Source organism: Theropithecus gelada, chromosome 7b, assembly GCF_003255815.1.
Source record: "Theropithecus gelada isolate Dixy chromosome 7b, Tgel_1.0, whole genome shotgun sequence".
NCBI classification, from domain to species: domain Eukaryota; kingdom Metazoa; phylum Chordata; class Mammalia; order Primates; family Cercopithecidae; genus Theropithecus; species Theropithecus gelada.
The window spans coordinates 78,810,641-78,829,435 of record NC_037675.1 but is presented as its reverse complement, the minus strand read 5'-3'; the positions used below and the strand labels follow the sequence as shown (position 1 = coordinate 78,829,435).

General features: G+C 45.7%; 2 protein-coding genes across 5 annotated transcripts in view; one reads left to right on the top strand and one right to left on the bottom strand.

The window, feature by feature from the left end:
- Window positions 1-1,173: 1,173 nt before the first annotated feature.
- On the bottom strand, window positions 1,174-12,474 carry AHSA1 (activator of HSP90 ATPase activity 1). 2 transcript variants are annotated; one of them, XM_025391171.1, is made up of 9 exons: window positions 12,362-12,474; window positions 10,548-10,738; window positions 8,151-8,233; window positions 7,637-7,754; window positions 5,715-5,803; window positions 4,735-4,863; window positions 2,489-2,590; window positions 2,159-2,210; window positions 1,174-1,569 (listed from the first exon to the last, which is right to left on the bottom strand). In XM_025391171.1, the coding sequence occupies exons 4-9, from the start codon at window positions 7,701-7,703 to the stop codon at window positions 1,397-1,399; spliced, it is 612 nt and encodes a 203-aa protein (XP_025246956.1). In that variant the 5' UTR covers window positions 7,704-7,754; window positions 8,151-8,233; window positions 10,548-10,738; window positions 12,362-12,474; the 3' UTR covers window positions 1,174-1,396. The 2 variants fall into 2 exon arrangements, with proteins under 2 accessions (XP_025246956.1, XP_025246955.1); XM_025391170.1 differs by lacking the exon at window positions 12,362-12,474 and adding an exon at window positions 12,075-12,320.
- A 229-nt stretch (window positions 12,475-12,703) lies between these two features.
- The window catches only part of VIPAS39 (VPS33B interacting protein, apical-basolateral polarity regulator, spe-39 homolog), a 32,090-nt gene continuing 25,998 nt past the window's right edge, over window positions 12,704-18,795 (top strand). For 2 of the 3 annotated variants that reach the window (XM_025391169.1, XM_025391167.1), the window contains exons 1-3: window positions 12,704-12,849; window positions 16,536-16,628; window positions 17,233-17,335. In XM_025391169.1, coding sequence (XP_025246954.1) covers window positions 16,536-16,628; window positions 17,233-17,335 — 196 coding nt within the window. In that variant the 5' untranslated portion in view covers window positions 12,704-12,849. Of the gene's footprint in view, window positions 13,027-16,535; window positions 16,629-17,232; window positions 17,336-18,795 lie in introns of all 3 variants that reach the window. The other variant, XM_025391166.1, reaches the window with a different exon arrangement.

Here is an 18,795-nt window from a genome sequence, read left to right as displayed (position 1 = left end):
GCTGTAGCTGTAGGAGGTAGTGTCTGGCTTAGAGGGCACTGACCCACGCTGGGGTGCAGGAAGTTAGGGTGAGGCTTGTCCAGGAGTGATTCTCCCTGTTCAGGTACTGTTACCTCTTCCTGCAATGTGGCAGTCTGAATCCACTATATCCCCAACACTTGGCTCATGGTCAGTGCCCAGCAAACTTAACGGTACCACATATTGTTAAATAAACAATTTCCTGAGTATGGGCTCTGCAGTTACAGTCCTTGTTGCAGTTAGTCCTTGTTGCAAATCTCAACTCTTTGCTTAATTGTTCAGTCTGGGTGTTAAGAAATCCAAGGCTCACCTGTAGCAAATATGTAAAGTATTTATTTTTTTAATTTTTTGAGACAGTCTTACTCTGTCACCCAGGCTTGAGTGCAGTGGTGCAATCTTGGCTCACACCTTCTGGGCTCAAGCAATTCTCGTGCCTCAGCCTCTAGAGTAGCTGGGATTACAGGCGTGCGCCACCACATTGGTTAATTTTGGTATTTTTAGTAGAGATGGGGTTTCGCCATGTTGGCCAGGCTGGTCTCAAACTCCTGGCCTCAAGTGATCTACCTGCCTCAGCCTCCCGAAGTGCTGGGACTATAGGCCTGAGCCACTGCACCTGGCTATATGTCAAATACATGTATTTAAAAGCCAAGACTTAAGTTCTTGTAAAACAAATGACCAGAGTACCTACTTCATATCATGGAGATCAAATGAGTTAATGCAAGTAAACAGTGTAGTGTCTGGTACTCAGGAACTATGCAACGTAACAGAAGCTGCCACAAGTTAGGAATCTCCCACCTTTCCATATCCCAAAGCAGCATCTGGTGATCACTTATCCTTGCAAGAGGGTAAGAGGCTATGGGCAGTGCAAAGTGAGAAGTCAGCTGCACTGGCAGTAGAGGTATAGTGTTTGTTAGCACTCTCTACCCAGGTACCAACCCTCCCCTACTTTTATGGGTAAAAAGGCAGGAACTATTTACCAGTAAGAAAGACTAGCTCAGGAATGCCTGGTAGTGAGAAGCAGGTGCTGTGCCTCTTAATTACCCACACTTATCCAGAACAGAGACAAGGCCATCCACCCCGTCCTTTACTGAATTCAGAACCTTTGAGGGAGCTCTCAATATCAGCCACTCAATCAACACAGGTTCCAGACACGCATGTTTTTTAAATTATGTTTATTTAGCATATGTACACATAAAAGAGAAATTGCCCTCTGAACCCACCCAGAAGAAAACATGCACAAACCCAAGGTATATGTGGAGGGGAGGGGCCCTGGCCCCAAGTTAGCGGCTGGGACGATGCAATCCTGTGAGTCGCAAGTCCCAGTCAGGAGAGGGCTGGACTGAAGTATCCAGGAGGCTGAAGTCCCCTGCCGCTGGCCCTAAAATAAGCGTGCGCCATAGCCAAAGGTCTGTTTAATGCCCTCAAAGTAGTACCGCTGCCAGCCCTGCCGCGTCCGCTCTTCCTCAGGAGCAGGGATGCCTCGACCTTCCATGCACAGCTCAGTCTCTCCATTCTTGTCGATGAAGGTCAAGGTGATGGTGGCAAAGTGCCCTGGGAAAGGCAGAGGGGATGGGGTTTCATATCTAGGGTTTCCATCTGAGTTTAAGACTGGGGCAACCTGGCTGGGTGTGGTGGTTCATACCTGTAATCTCAGCACTTTGGGAGGCTGAGATGGGCGGATCACCAGAGGCCAGGAGTTCCAGACCAGCCTGGCTAACATGGTGAAACCCCATCTCTACTACAATTACAAAACTTAGCTGGGTGTAGTGGCACGCGCCTGTAATCCCAGCTACTTGGGCAACCTGTAATCCCAGTACTTTGGGAGGCTGAGGCAGGAGGATCACTTGAGCCCAGGAGTTCGAGACTAGCCTGGGCAATGTAGTGGGACCCCATCTCTACAAAAAATGTAATTAAAAAAAAAAAAAGCTGGTGTGGTGGTACACGTAGTCTCAGCTACTTGGGAAGCTGAAGCAGGAGGTTCGTTTGAGTCTGGGAAGTTAAGGCTGCAGTTAGCTGTGATTATGCCACTGCACTCTAGCCTGGGTGACAGTGAGACCCTGTTTCCAAAAAACAAACAAAAAAAAAACTACAGCAAAGAGAAAAAGTTCTGGGGGTAATGGCAATATATATGTTTACTTACCCTCTGGCCAAGATTTAAACCTCCACTTCATCACAATATGTTTCTCAGGGACCTAAAATAATCAAACAGCTCAGTCTACATTATATACTACAACGCACCCAGTCCTAGCTAGGATCAGTCATCTGCCCTTCATACGGAGTCCACCATCTGTGCAATTGTATTACTTGCAAGAGAGTTCAAATCACAGCCTTTTTTTGAAAAACAAAATGTTTTATTAACCAAAGAGATTAAAGCCTTAAACTTTACCTATAGAGTTGAGAAACAAGAGAAATGTCACTCAGCTGACCAGACAGATGCAACAACCCAAGTCTAGGGCCGGCAGGTACTCACCAGATCAGTAAATTCCCCAGAAACGTTGCCATCTACCATGTGGAACTTTCCACCTCTGTCTGCTTCTAATGTTGCGGGAGCATGGGTAAAGGCCTGCACCAGCTGCAGGAAAAAAAAAAAGAGGCAGAAGATACATGGCTCTCAGTGGGACCCAGGGACAAATGCCAGCTGAAGGCTGCATGTCTCAACTCTCATTTCCGCCAGTCTGCCCCACAGGCGGGTCCAAGGTGTCCCTCTATTCTGTTCTACTACCAGCCAGGACTTGACTTCGGGAATTCTTTCTGATCCGATGATGCCATTACTTTGGACCCATTTACTTTCATTTATTTGAAATACTATATGGTTCAGAAAGATATGAGAATGAGCTTATGAAAGAAAATTCTCAAGTAAATGTCTGAGACTTCTATTTTCGTTTCTGAGAACGTGTCCCAAAGTAGATCTATGCCATACATCTTTTTTTTTATTTTTTGAGACGGAGTCTCACTCTGTCACCCAGGCTAGAGTGCAGTGGCATGATCTCAGCTCACTGCGACCTCTGCCTGTCCACGTTTTAAGCAATTCTCTGCCTCAGCCTCCGGAGTAGCCGGGATTACAGGCATGTGCCACCACGCCAGCTAATTTTTTGTGTTTTTAGTACAGACGGGGTTTCACCATCTTGGCCAGACTGGTCTTGAACTCCTGACCTCCAGATCCACCGGCCTCGACCTCCCAAAGTGCTGGGATTATAGGCATGAGCCACCGTGCCCAGCCCTTTTATTTTGTTTTTGAGATGGGTCTTGCTTTGTTGCCCGGGCCAAAGTGCAGTGGCATGATCATGGCTCACTGTAGCCCCAACCTCCTAAGCTTAGGTGATCCTTCCACCTCAGCCTCCTGAGGAGCTGGGACTATAGGTGTGTACCACCACACCAGCTAATTTCTGTATTTTTTGTATAGATGGCTTCACCATGTTGGCCAGACAAGTCTCAAACTCCTGGGCTCAAGCAATTCATTGGCCTCAGCCTCCCAAAGTGCTGGGATTAGAGGTGTGAGCCACTGTGCCTGGCCTACTCCATATATATCAAATCAGTATCATTTTGCTGTGTTCGATTACTCAACAGTGCCACTTTTACTTTTAAAAAGGCTTTACTATTTTTTTAAGTAGGTAATACAAATACATGGTAAAAAATTAAAAAGGAACAGAAGGTTAAAAATGTCAGGAATCCTCCCATACAAAAGTATTTTAAAACTCTGAAAACTTTAGCTAGTTTGGAAGAAGAGATTCAACTGAAGTCTGTGTCCATTTAACTGCTTCTCCAGTTCTTGGTTTTCTAAGGGGGACAGAACTATCATGAGAGTATTTTGAGTGCAGGCACACAGACATACTAACACCCATATACTACATGGTACCTCTTAATTTATGGCTGTATTTGCATTTTTGTTTAAAAAATAAGATCTTGGAATTTTGTCCTAGAGTATGTGGGAACTTCCACGTATCCTAACCACCTTTACTATCAGATAAAAAAGCTGAATACAGTCATGTTTCTCAACTCCACACTATAGCAGCAGAATGGTACAAGTCAGCTGTGCAACAGAAAGAAGCCAGGAATTCTTCTGTGCTACAGAGTAACCAAGAATGGCCATTCACTTTTCTGATAAGATTCACTCAGTGATTTCTACTTATATGACCCAAAACTAGAACAGGCATGGTAATGTGCACCTGTAATCCCAGTTACTCAGGAGGCTGAGGAAGGAGGATCGCTTGAGCCCAGGAGTTCAAGGCTAGTCTGGGCAACATAGCAAGACCAGGTCTTTTGTTTTTAAAATAAATAAATATGGCTGGGCACAGTGGTTTGCGCCTGTAATCCCAGCACTTTGGGAGGCTGAGGTGTGGGCAGATCACTTGAGGTCAGGAGTTTGAGATCAGCCCATCTCTACTAAAAAATATGGTGAAACCCCATCTCTACTAAAAAATATAAAAATTAGCTGGGCATGATGGCGTGTGCCTATAGTACCAGCTGTTTGGGATGCTAAGGCAGGAGAATCGCTTGAACCTGGCAGGCAGAGGTTGCAGTGAGCCGAGATTGCGCCACTGCACTCCAGCTTGGGCGGGTGACAGAGCGAGACTCCGTCTCAAAAAAAAAAAAAAAAAAAAAGAATAGAGGGAGGGAAACTTCACTTTGATGAAGGCCTCATGGCTCCAGCTGTGAGCACCTCTTCTGCACACTCAGGGCAGATGGCACGAGGCCTGAAGGACAAGACTGACTTACCTCTTGGGTGGTAAACACTCTATAGAGCTCCTCTGGTGATGTCAGGAAGGTTTCCTTAAGAGTGATCTTACAAGTGGGGATTTTGACTCCAACAGGTCTGGCCTGGGTTTTTGAAGGAGCAGGCTTAGCCTGTGAAAGTGGCAGTGAAAACGGTCAGTACAGAGTAATGATACAACCTCAATCAGCGTGGCTTCAGAGACAGTTGTACCATTCATTCTCATAAAAATTTTCACCTCCAAGGCTAATTATTCCAAAGGGTTTGAAGGGAATTTGAGTGTGTAGGTGTTTTAGTCATGAGGGTCATGTTTCTGGAAACATCCTCAATTCCCAGTAAAAATAACCACTCTACAAGGAAGACCCTGATAGTCAAATAACAAATCAAATCATTGAGATATTTTTTAAGAGCTGTGTAATTCTCAAACAATTTCTATGCTTAAATAGCTGGAAGCAGTTTTCTCCCCACTTCCAGAGTACCCACTCTACTATGCTGACAAAAGAGCAACAGGGCTCTAAACCAAGTGCTGAGCTTGAACCACAAACTTCCATCTCCAGATAAAGTACTTGCTCACCCTGTAAACTGGAGAGACTGGGTGAAGACAGGGATGTAACTCCATTTCCTGATGGGACCTCTAAAATCAAAGTCTGAGATATCAACATACCAATTAGGCTGAAGACTTATATAGATGAAGACCATCCTTTGTTCATAACCTCCTAATTGGTGCTAAATGCAATCAAGAGTCAGACTTTTAACTGTCTGATAGCTTCTACTTGCTCTAGGGGTCTGCGATAAACAAATTAAAACCAGGTTAAAGATGGGTGAATGAATGCATATTGCAGGGACTCTAAAAAAGCACCATGAGCAGATCACAGCTGCTCTGGCTTAGAGGTTAGGGACACAAAGAGCTGACATGTGGAATTAAGAAGGCGGTCTCCCAAGTTCCTTTGCAGACAGTCTCCCACCCCGGGGGAAAACCATTTACCTTGAGCTCCTCAGTTTTCAGTGCTGGCTGCCCCACTGGGTCTACTGACTCTCCATTCACTGTAGGTAAGATCATGCCCTGGGTGAACTCTGAAAAGATAAAATTCCAGCTCATGGAAGTTATTTCTTAGTAGCTGAGATCTGGAGTTTCATTACAGCTTGACAAACATAGCCATCCTACTACAGAATGAGGTTATGACCAGAAAAGGAAGAGGCTATTTTTACATCTTTACCTTTGGTCTATGCCAGACTGGTATCAGGGTATATGCTATAGAATATAGTATGTTCACTGGGATTATCTTTTGTGTGTTTTTTTTTTTTTTTAGATGGAGTCTTGCTCTGTCGCCAGGCTGGAGTGCAGTGGCGCAATCTCAGCTCACTGCAATCTCCAACTCCCTGGGTGAAGCTATTTTCCTGCCTCAGCCTCCTGAGTAGCTGGGATTATAGGAAAGCGCCACCATGCCCGGCTAATTTTTGTATTTTTGGTAGAGATGGGGTTTCACCATGTTGGCGAGAATGGTCTCGATCTCCTGATCTCGTGATCCACTGGCCTTAGCCTCCCAAAGTGCTGGGATTACAGGCATGAGCCACTGCACCCAGCCACTGGGATTATTTTTAAAAGCTTATCCTCCTGACTCAACTGGAAACATTATAACATATTAAGTGCATGTGAGGTCTACTATGGAAGGATGGCATGAACACTGTGGCACTTTGATGACTTCAAGAGTAGGTAATCTACCCAGCACCCATGGATGCATGGTTAGTGTCTTTCCTCCACTCTGCCTTACCTCTGTAGAAAAGCCACAACTAGTTATGGCACTGGAGTACTGGTCCTCCCCCAAAAAGGTGTCTATCACCTTCTATCATCTTCTTTGATGGTTATTATACATTTTCCAACACCAAGATCAGAACACACTGGCAGAAATGGAATCCCAGGGGAAAGCTGAGCTGACTTCTATTCTAACCATCTAAATATCCCTGGAGAATGCATATCAAAGATAGTCCAGACTGTATTTAAGTAATGAGTCCCGCGATGCCAAGTCTTTAGATTAGCGCTGTCCATTAGAAATATAATGTGAGCCTCAAATATAATTTTTTTTTTGAGACAGAGTCTCACTCTGTTGCCCAGGCTGGAGTGCAATGGCATGTTCTTGACTCATCGCCACCTCCATCTCCCAAGTTCAAGCGATTCTCCTGCCTCAGCCTCTTGAGTAGCTGGGATTACAGGCATGCGCCACCACGCCCGGCTAATTTTGTATTTTTAGTAGAGATGGGGTTTCTCCATGTTGGTCAGGCTGGTCTTGAACTCCCGACCTCAAGTGATCCGCCCAACTCGGCCTCCCAAAGTGCTGAGATTATAGGCGTGAGCCACCGCACCCAGCCCATAGTGTAATTTATACTCACAGCACATCTCTTGTTTTTTGGTCATCCAGGCTGGAGTGCAGAGGCATGATCTCAGCTAGGTCAATGCAACCTCCCTGCCTCCTGGGCTCAAGCCACTCTCCCACCTCAGCCTCCCCAGTAGCTGGGACTACAGGCGCCAACCACCGCATCCAGCTAATTTTTGTATTTTTTGTAGGACGGCATGTTGCCCAGGCTGGTCTCGAATTCCTGAGCTCAGGCAATCAGCCCACCTCAGCCTCCAACAGTGCTGGGATTACAAGTGTGAGCCACTGTGCCTGGCCCTCACAGCACATCTCGGTTTGGTCTAACCACATCTCAAATGCTCAACTGTCAGTATTAGACAACACAGCTCCAGATCTTTCCCTTACTCCGAGCTTATGGACTGACTTTAAGATGAAATAAGCCCCCTCCCCACAAATCTTTACCCATCTGCCAAAGAAAGGACTGTCCAGGCCCTTAACCACAGTCTAACAGGTGGAAACTACCTCCTTAAGGCATATAGAACTACTCAAGGGATACCTGTTTTGAGGGTGCTGATGTAAATTCCCATTGCTTCTCTGAGAAGTTTCACCCCTTCTTCCTTCATTAAGGCCACGAGATTTGTGTCAGGCTCATCTTTGGCAAGGCTCACACTAATCTGAGTGAAAGATGAGAAGTAGGTGGTAAATAACTTGAGGGGCACCCTCATTATGGAATGTGGGGGCTGAGCAATCACGTAACTGCTGACATTTCCAAAGGAAATGCATGAGTACTGCGATATTCGTACAATCCCCATTAGTGTTCCTTCTTGAGTCCTCTCTGTCAAATGGCTAATGTTAGTTGGAACCCATGTTACTAGCTAAAGTGAAGAAATTAAAGTGCAAATTGCTCTGGAAGTTTCCAGTGGCACCATACGCCTAGCAAAGTATCTGCAGACTCGGGTTCTGAATGCTTGGACCAAGCCTGCGCTATGAATCCTCAATGACAGGTCACTTTTCTCATCTGAGAATAAAAGGATATAGAGGACTTGGATTAGGAGTTAGGAAGCACGAACCTCTACTTCATCCACGCTGTTTTCATCAGACAAATTGGGGATCTCCACATGTCCTTTGTACTGTACTCCTGACTTAGAAGTACCTGTCAAAACCAATGCAATGTCATTAGTCCACTCCTAGGCAGGAAAGGTCTCTGCTCCAGGGTCCTAACTGCGACCTCACTTCCGCTGCTTTTGGATGGCTGAACTGATCCTCTTTATTCTGAGAATGCCACATGCCAGATGCAATCAACACCCGCACCCCCAAAAGAAATGTCTTTTCCTCACCAGGTTACTGGAAACCAACTATGTTATTGGTACTAGCATGAGTTATACCATGAGAACTTGGGTCAAAAGCCAGTAGTTCTGCTAGACACTTCTTTTGAAAATATCAATTTATTTCAGTGCAACTGAGATATTAGGGAGCAATTTGATTATAATGAGAAGTTCACATTTGCTTATATGTGACTCCATCCATGAGAAACACTAGGTGAATATGGAAAGCCTCACCCAACTACATAGGATACATAAAACACACATATCTCAAACACCTATCTGCCAATGACCTCGGTTTACAGCGTGTATTGTGAGCCATACCCATCCTCATCTACTGTAATGTTCCTTCTGATTGTAGATGACTCTCCTTCTACCATTCCAAAGTAGTCCTCAAGCTGCAACCCTTCTGATGCCCACTTTTTTCCCCCCAAGACAGCTCTGTCACTCAGGCTGGAGTGCAGTGGCACGATCTCGGCTCACTGTAACCTCCACCTCCCAGGTTCAAGCAATTCTTCTGCCTCAGCCTCCCAAGTAGCTGGGATTACAGGCGCATGCCACCATGCCCGGCTAATTCTTGTATTTTTTAGTAGAGACGGGGTTTCACCATGTTGGCCAGGTGTGTCTCCAATTCCTGACCTTGATCCACTTGCCTCAGTCTCCCAAAGTGCTGAGATTACAGGCGTGAGCCACCGTGCCTGGCTCTGATGCCCACTTTCACAAGTAACCTTCAGGTCTTTTTAATGGTAAAGCACCATATTTACTGTAGTATTCATTTATTTCTTTTCTTTCGAGATGGAGTCTCAGTCTGTTGCCCAGGCTGGAGTGCAATGGTGCGATCTCAGCTCACTGCAACCTCCACCTCCTGGGTCAAGCAGCTCTCCTGCCTCCACCTCCCGGGTAGCTGGGACTATAAGCACACGCCACCACGCCCGGCTAATTTTTTGTATTTTTAGTAGAGACGGGGTTTCACTGTGTCAGCCAGGATGGTCTCAATCTCCTGACCTCATGATCCACCCGCCCTGGCCTCCCAAAGTGCTGGGATTACACGCGTGAACCACCGCGCCTGGCCTGTATTTATCTATTTCTTACCATTTAATGTGCACAAAACTATGCTACCAATTTTTAGTCCCCGTATTTTAAAAAAAAGTGTTGGCCAGACACAGTTCGAGACCAGCCTGACTAACACGGTGAAACCTGTCTCTAATAAAAATACAAAATTAGCCGGGCGTGGTGGCAGGCACCTGTAATCCTACTTGGGAGGCTGAGGCAGGAGAATTGGTTGAACCCAGGAAGTGGAGGTTGCAGTGGGCGGAGATCGCGCCACTGCACTCCAGCCTGGGCGACAAGAGTGAAACTCCGTCTCAAAAAAAAAAAAAAAGGTCTGGGCAAGATGACACCAAAGATTCCTTCCATACTACTATGCTTCAAGTGTACTTTAAAAACAAATTAACAAAAATCAAGGACAGATAATCTACTTTCACCCTTCTTTATGCTATGACTATTCAGAAATGTTTATCAAAGCACAAATTTCATGCTTTGCCCCATACACACAGTAGCTATCTCATACTCCTTTAACTTTATTGCCTTTTTACATTCAGGCTCTCAACAGTCAGGACTGTCCAAAACGGGCATATGCATGACCTCAATTTTTTCCTAATGTCATACAGAAGGGACACAAAACTAGAAGAGAGATAAAACAGCCCCAAATTACTGTCACACACAAGCTTCATTTTAATTTGTTAGATTCACACTGAGGAGAGTAAAAAAAAAAAGATCAAGACCAAAACAAAAAAACAAAAAAACAAAACACCTCCTTCCTCCTTTTAAATCACTCACAAGATACATGTAGCTAGTCTGAAGAAATATCACCTTAGGTGTTCCAACAAAAACCAAGGCCCAAACATGCAGTGGCCCAGCCACTTCATGGGTGGGACTGATGAGACCCAGAGAGAGGAAATCCATTTAGCATCCCACAATGGCAAAGAAATTTCAGTACCCAATACTGCTTTACATAGGACTCCAAAGCAGCAACATCTGTCTTCTCCCTTCAACGTTTGTAACTCCTCAAAACTGTTCTCTCCAGCTACTTAACAGGTTAAACAAAACACAGTTAATCTCTCTGACAGCCCAGCTTAGACTTACCTGTCCAGTTTAGTTTGACGCTCCATTCGTAAAAGAAGATAAGTTTCCCTTTGCGATTGTTAATCGATGCCTCTCCATCAAGCTTACTCACTTCCGTCACCTCACATTTGCCTTCTTCATTTTGAACCTGCACTGCCAGGAACAGTGTTTTCAGCTTATCCGTGGACCAATTTGAAGCATCTCTCTCCGTCCTGCAAAGCAGAAACAAAGCTATGAACTAGCAGTCAAATGGAGGATATACTGCTCTATGCAAGAGAATACGAGGTTAAAGGAGGCCTGACAAATAGTTTGAAAGGAACACAAAAACTCCCAGTCCCACTCCAGTATGTCCACAAACATGTCACCCTTTTTTAGGAAGACAAGGGGTTGCACACTGTCAACAAAGACAGCTGCTGTAGAGAATAGTATAAACTCAATGGAAAATTATGCTCTCCTTTCTCGGCATGATGGTGCTGGAGAATACTTGATACTTTAACATGGCGCCCCCATTTGACCAAGTGGAAAACTGCACATATTGCTCTGATCAGGAACACAGACTGGACCATGGAAGAATAGTACTTAGCTAAAAGGCCCAGAAAGGATTACACCAATAACCCTGACCTCACTGGCACAGTGTTCTGACCTATCAGATTCACACTTGTATTATAAACTTCCTACACATTCACTGCCCCCTTGATGGCCACAAAAACGTTAAGACAAGGGCTTCAAAACAACAAAAATTAGGTCAAGTACTCTGCATGTTAGAAGAGAGAACACAAAGTGAGATATGGAAAAGAAACATCACTATCTGCCCTCCTGCTTATCAACTATTAGAGAAAACAACAGCAAAGAAAGCTGCAACAAAGTAACGGTACAATACAAACATTATGAACAGAATTCAGTGGAATTCAAAAGTAAGGAAACATTACTTTGGGAAGATTTCATGAAGCGGGGCAGTATTTTAAGAACGGACAGGTTATAAAACCACGGCTGCTCGGCAACCTGGAGTTCCAACACACCTGACCTGACAGTTCCGGGTGAGAGGCCGCAGCTATCTGAGCTCTCAGCACCTGCACAACACGTTCTCAATCTCCCGCGGGACTGCTGCAGCGGTCCCCTATGAATGACTTTTAATTTTACTGCAAGCCGCAAAACAGGAATTACAGACCCCTGGCCTTAGGCCTTTCACAGCTGTCTCCCAACACAATCAAAAGAGGTTCCAGTCTCAGTGACTCCTCTGGCCACGTGTAGTAAGCACCTCCCTGCACGGGCTGGATGCAGCAGCCAGGGCGTTATCTCCCAGTCTCTCTGACAACCTTCCTCTGGGGCGCTGCCCTCCACGTCCATCTCCCTCCCCTCAAGCACTGAGAAGGTGGCCGGGGAGTGGAGAGGCCTGGGGCTACGGACCCCTGCCACAGGAAGGACCCGCCCCCATCTCCGGACAGGGTTACTTCAGCCCCAGCTCTGTCCGCTCCGAGGTTCCAGGAACCCTGGAACCCTGGCCCGGCCGCAGGTCTCCCAAGGCCGGCCTGCTCTGCTGGCCCTCACCAGTGCCAGTTATTGACGTTGGTGGCGTCCGCCCGCTCCTCCACGATCCAGCGTGGGTCTCCCTCACCCCACTTGGCCATCGGCTCTCCTATCGCGGCGCCACCAGCTCCGGAGCTGCCGCAGCCACAGCCTCAGGACCGCTTAGTGCCAGCCGCCCGGCAGCGCCTGGAAACTACTAGAAGCGGCCGCAAGCACCTCCTGGCTTGCTTTTCCCTCCGCCCCCTCCCCTTCTTAACTTCCGGCTCCTCCCCACTTCCACCGGCTACTTCCGTCCCAACTCGCCGCACCGTGGGTTCCATCTGATTTAGTGTTCCTTCGGACTCCCTCAGGTTCTCCCCAAAAAGGGTCCCGAAACCCAACTGCTCATACAACCATTCCTCACCCATAGGAAAACAAAGAACACGTCTCATTGTTTCCCTGGACCCTAAATCGGACTTGCTGAGCCTCATGGGACTTGTAGTCTTCTTACGTGACCCGCTGGATAACCGCGGAAGGTTGCCCTGAAGGGAGAGGAAATGACCTAGCACAGTGCATGGGGTTTCTGGGGGCTGTAGTCAAGAAGCCTTGTGGTTCATCGGGACTGCGCCTGACAGCAGAGGCAGAAGAAACTACAACTTCCAGCATGCCCTGCGGCCCCTTTATTCGCGTTTTCTCCCCGCCCCGCGATTATTCCTTTCTGCCCCCTTCTCTAAGCTGCACAGCCTGAAAAGAGAGGCTGTTCCAGCGGCGGCGGAGGCTGACGCTGTCCTGAGAGGGAGGGCTCTGTGCGTAAGAGGTGAGGGTGTCCCAAGCCCCTTGGGTCGCTTATCTGGCTGAGTCCAGCCTCTCCGCATCTTGATCTTTTCCCGTCTTCTAGGAGGCATCCCTACATCCTACGACCACAGGCCTGATTCTCTTCTTTCAGTCAGGGCGACCCTTGGGCGCTGGAGTACGCTTGGGAATGGGGCTGCGAGTAAGCACCAACGATTGGTTCGGAAGCGGACATTTGGTTCAGAAAGAGCATTTAACTCTGCCAGGGATCCGCTGGGCTCTGACGACTGCGGTAGATCCATGGCTTCCTGGACGTTCTCCCGTAGAGTCATCCTAGCTTAACTCATGTTCCCTGGTCTCAGTTCACAAGCCTCACCTGTATCTTCCTGGCTCGGAAGATAATTGAAACCAAGTCTGACTTTCTCAGAAGCTGGTTTTTGGAGTTTTCTGAGGCAGGGAGGATGTTGTGGTTTTCTTGCTGATCCTTCTGTTTTCTTTTGTAAAGTTCCTGTTCTCCCCTGAGATCCCTCACCCTGCCTTGTGGTCTGTCAGTAAACAGGAGACGACAAAGATAAACCTCTGAAGTGTTTTAAATCATGTTGAAGCACCTGTCACTCTTAAGATTGTACCTGATTACTTATAACTCTGGAGCTATTAGATCATTATCTATACTTGTCAAGTAAACCTAGCTTCTCATTTGGCGTTATAAATACAAATTGATGGCAGGTGTCTACTGCCATTGCATGGTTTAAAAGATTTCCAGAAATCCTCTGGCAGGTTATTGTGTTTGTTAGACATATTCTATGTCTATTTGTAGATAACTACTATAGTGAAGGAATGATCTCTAGTTTTCCAGAGAGTGAAAAATAGGTAGAAGGACCATGCAGGACACTAGAAATGGTCTAGAAGCCAGAAAGCCTGGATTGTAATTTGAAATAGCACGTAACAAGGTGGCTTTGATACTGAACTCTTTTGTGCCTCACTTTCCCCGTGAGTAACATGGAAATGGAATCTCCCAGGCCTACCTTACAAGATTGTTCTGAGGATCAAATGAATGACAGATTTATGAACTGACGTGTGTGCCAGAGACATTTATATGTTCTGTGCACATCTTCAGCATTTGTGGCCACTCAGAATTTTTGTATTTTTTTTAATTTTTAGGATTGCTAAAAAATATTTTCTTTTTTAGCTTTTCCCAAGGTACTATGATGATGTATTAATAATAAAAGTTACTACTGAGTGTTAATTTTGGGTCGGGCACTAAGCACTTTATATGTATTAACTGGTTTACTCCTCATAACCATTTCTAAGGTAGGTCATCTGTTATGCCCATTTTACAGATGGGGAAACCAAGACAGAAAAATGTCAGTATGATATTCCATATTAAAAGGAATTAACATTTAGTATTTACTTTCCGCTAGACACTTTTATAGGTGTTCCCTGCAACCCTGTGAGATAGGATATAATTTTCTCCAAGGCTTCAAAGTAAAGTCATTTATCCAGTTTGCTCAGAATTAAGAGAAACCAGGATTTGAACTCAAGGTTGCCTGACTTCAATGTCTGTGTGGGATGATTTCATGGTGTCTGCCAGCATTTTTGGTTTATCTCCCTAAAATTAAATACAGAAAAGGATTTTTAAGCAACACTTCCAGTAGAAATCAATTAGCAATGTCTGCTGTGGGAAGGAACAAGATAGAAAATTCCCACAATACCCTTGCTATCCTTATATCCCCTGAGTTGAAAACAGAGTCAGGAAGTAACAGTAGAATATCTTTAAGGGCCATCAAAAGCCTCAACAGGACTACCATGATGAGGCTTTTCTCAAGCTTTTATTGATGAAGGTGCTATTAAAAGGAAAAGCAAATGGTTCTTTTAGAACTTGATGCTGTTTAGCCTTTACAATTATTTTTGGTGCTGTGGGAGTTTTAGTACCTAGTCCTTGGCTTAAATCATAGTTTTCATTCTAATCCAGTTGGCATTGATAGTTTAGTTTGTAATTCTGTTTCCTTATTTAGAGACAGGGAGGGTCTCACTCTGTCACCCAGGCTGGAGTGCAGTTGTGTGACCTCAACTCATGGCAGCCTCAACCTCCTGAGCTCAGGTGATCCTCCACCTCAGCCTCCCAAGTAGTTGGGACTACGTCACCATGTCCGGCTGGTTTTTTGTTTGGTTTTTAAATTTTTTTTTGTAGAGACAGTTTTACTGTGTTGCCCAGGCTAGTCTTGAACTTGGACCTAGGCAATCCTCCCACCTCAGTCTCCCAAAGTGCTGGGATTACAGATGTGAGCCACTGTGCCCTGCCTAGTTTGTAATTCTAGGGCAAAACTTGTTTTTGCAGGGCAAAATTGAATTTTATAGTAGTTATAACAGGGACTTGTGGTCTTTTGACTACTTCTTTATATACTTGCTTTTCTTGGCCATGCCCTCATTTCCCAAATTTTGGCCAACAGTTGTTAATCAAATAGTCATAATTTGAAGATTTAGGTGAAATAGTTCTACTTCTTTTAATTGCTTTGCTTTCCATTCTTTCAGGCATTTATGAGAGTGGAATATTTGTCAATTTTATTCACTGTAGTATTCCCAGAACCTAGAACAGTGCCCCAGAGATGGTGCTCAATAAATATTTGTTGAAAATGCGAATGCAATTTTTGTCTGTTTTGTGCATGTTTTGATTGCTCTTCCTTGTGTATTCAGCAAAGTTTTGTAATGGATTCTTTTTTTTTTTTTTTTTTTTTTTGAGACGGAGTCTCGCGCTGTGTCACCCAGGCTGGAGTGCAGTGGCGCGATCTCGGCTCACTGCAAGCTCCGCCTCCCAGGTTCAGGCCATTCTCCTGCCTCAGCCTCCGAGTAGCTGGGACTACAGGCGCCCGCCACCACGCCCGGCTAGTTTTTTGTATTTTTAGTAGAGACGGGGTTTCACCATGTTAGCCAGGATGGTCTCGATCTCCTGACCTCGTGATCCGCCCGCCTCGGCCTCCCAAAGTGCTGGGATTACAGGCTTGAGCCACCGCGCCCGGCTGTAATGGATTCTTACAGCATCTGCCTGCCTTGCACTGTTGCCTGTTGCTTTTAATATATACCTATGCTGAATGCCCTGGCTGTGTTGTAGGGTCCTTCAGAAGTGGGACCGTGTCTGACACTTTTTTTTTTTTTTTTTGAGATGGAGTTTTGCTCTTGTTGCCCAGGCTGAAGTGCAATGGTGCAATCTCGGCTCACCGCAACCTCCGCCTCCCGGGTTCAAGCGATTCTCCTGCCTCAGCCTCCTGAGTAGCTGGGATTACAGGCATGCACCACCATGCCCGGCTAATTTTGTATTTTTAGTAGAGACGGGGTTTCTCCATGTTGATCAGGCTGGTCTCGAACTCCTGACCTCAGGCGATCTGCCCGCCTCGGCCTCCCAAATTGCTGGGATTAAAAGCCTGAGCCACTGCACCCAGTCTCTGGCACTTTTTAATATACCTTACAACACCTGAGAGAGTGCCCTGGACAAAGTGGATGCTCTAAGAATGGATGACTACTTCTGGGTAATTAGAAGATTAGAAGTATGATTTGATCAGTTGGAGACCCAAGAATGTGGTTTAATATGGCAGGTTCAATATTTGTTTTACCAGATCCTTTTCTGCATCCTTGATTTTTGGGAGCAGTTAAAGCTTTGGAACTCTTTAGGGAGAGACCCAGAAAGAGACGATGTATGTCTTCCTGTCACTGTAGATGAATCGGACAAAGGGTGATGAGGAGGAGTATTGGAACAGCTCCAAGTTCAAGGCTTTCACCTTTGACGATGAAGATGATGAGCTTTCACAGGTAGGTCAACTGCTGAAGTTTGTACTCTTTTCCACAGTGCCACTCTAAAATTCCTTCCTCTTGCAGTCTGGGTAACTTGGCTTTTGACTATGTCTTCATTAGGCTCAGGAAAGAGCCAGAAGGATTGTAAAATCCAGCTTACTGCCTTTTTTACTTTACCTTTTTAAGGTGATTTCTTCCTTTCAGTTTTTTTTTTCTTTTTAAAGAACCTCAAGTCTTTTATTCATGTGATATATATTTTTTATTTTTGAAAGATGAACTGGATTGGAGGATTTATTTTTGTTGTGTCTATTTTGCAATTGGGGAAACATTTATTTTTAGAGAGGTGAATAAATTCACTCAGGTTTACATAGCAAGTCACTGCCAGGAATATGATGAGAATTCAAAAGTGACTTTGATTCCTCCTAATTCTTTTACCACTGGACTGTAGTGTTGGCTAAAAATCAGTTTGTTTTCTTGGCAGATATCTAGTATGCTAGGCTTTCGATTGCACAGGGTGAGCATTGGCCACCTTCAGGCCCCAATTCCTCAGCCTTCTTGATTGTTGGAAGAGAGGTGGGGAATGATGATTGCCTGAGCGCCCTGGCCTTGTGTCCCTCTGCAGTTAAAGGAGTCCAAGCGGGCGGTGAACAGCCTCCGAGACTTCGTGGATGATGATGATGATGATGACCTGGAGCGAGTTAGCTGGAGTGGGGAACCTGTGGGAAGTAAGTAGAAGAGGCGGAGATAGATGTCCAGGATTCTTATCACTAATGAAGGCTGTACTTGTTTGTCTCTTCAGTGCCGGTATGGAGAGGGAATGAGGTAAGACTATTTTCAGATGAGCACACGTCTGGAAACTGAACTCCAGGAGAAGATACTTGGGAAATCCAGCAGGCGTTCCCACATGGCCATATAGGTCTGCTCTTCAGGGGTTTAGGCTTGGCTGGCTATTTCATTCTCATTTGGGGTGCTTGTTAAAATGACATACTCCTAGGCTTTATCCCAGAGATTCTGTTCATTAGGTCTTCTGCGGAGTAGTAGGGGACCTCTCAAGTTTTAATAAACACTGCAGGTGATTCTAATTTGTAGCCATATTTGGGAACTACTGACTTAACTCAGTATACTCATAACTGATTGACAGAACGGACTTCCTTACCCAGTCTCACTGCTTAGCTGTGTACTTAATACTTTCTCAAAGTCCATTTGAATTTTTTTTTTTTTTTTTTTTTTTAGATGTAGTCTTACTCTGTTGCCTAATCTGGAGTGCAATGGTGCAATCTTGGCTCACTGCAACCTCCGCCTCTGAGGTTCAAGCGATTCTCATGCTTCAGCCTCCCTAGTATCTGGGATTAAAGGCACCAACCACCATGCCTGGCTAATTTTTGTATTTTTAGTAGAGATGGAGTTTTACCCTGTTGGCCAGGCTGGTCTCGAACTCCTGACCTCAAGTGATCCGCCTGCCTTGGCCTCCTAAAGTGCTGGGATTATAGGTATGAGCCACCGTCCCTGGCCCACATCTGATTTTTTTTTTTTTTTTTTTTTGAGATGGAATCTCGCTCTCTCACCCAGACTGCAGTGCAATGACATGATCTTGGCTCACTGCAACCTCCACCTCCCGGGTTCAAGCGATTCTCTTGCCCCAGCCTCCCGAGTAGCTGGGATTACAGGCGCACACCACTACACCCAGCTAAGTTTTTGTATTTTTAGTAGAAATGGGGTTTCACCATGTTAGCCAGGATGGTCTCGATCTCCTGACCTTGTGATCCACCCGCCTTGGCCTCCCAGAGTGCTGGGATTACAGGCATGAGCCACCGTGCCCGGCCTACCACATCTGATTTTTAAGAAATATTTTTAATTAAAAGTTTTTAGGCCGGGCGCGGTGGCTCAAGCCTATAATCCCAGCACTTTGGGAGGCCGAGACGGGCGGATCACGAGGTCAGGAGATCGAGACCATCCTGGCTAACACAGTGAAACCCCGTCTCTACTAAAAAAATACAAAAAACTAGCCGGGCGAGGTGGCGGGCGCCTGTAGTCCCAGCTACTCGGGAGGCTGAGGCAGGAGAATGGCGGGAACCCGGGAGGCGGAGCTTGCAGTGAGCTGAGATCCGGCCACTGTACTCCAGCCTGGGTGACAGAGCCAAACTCCGTCTCAAAAAAAAAAAAAAAAAAAAAAAAAAAAAAAAAA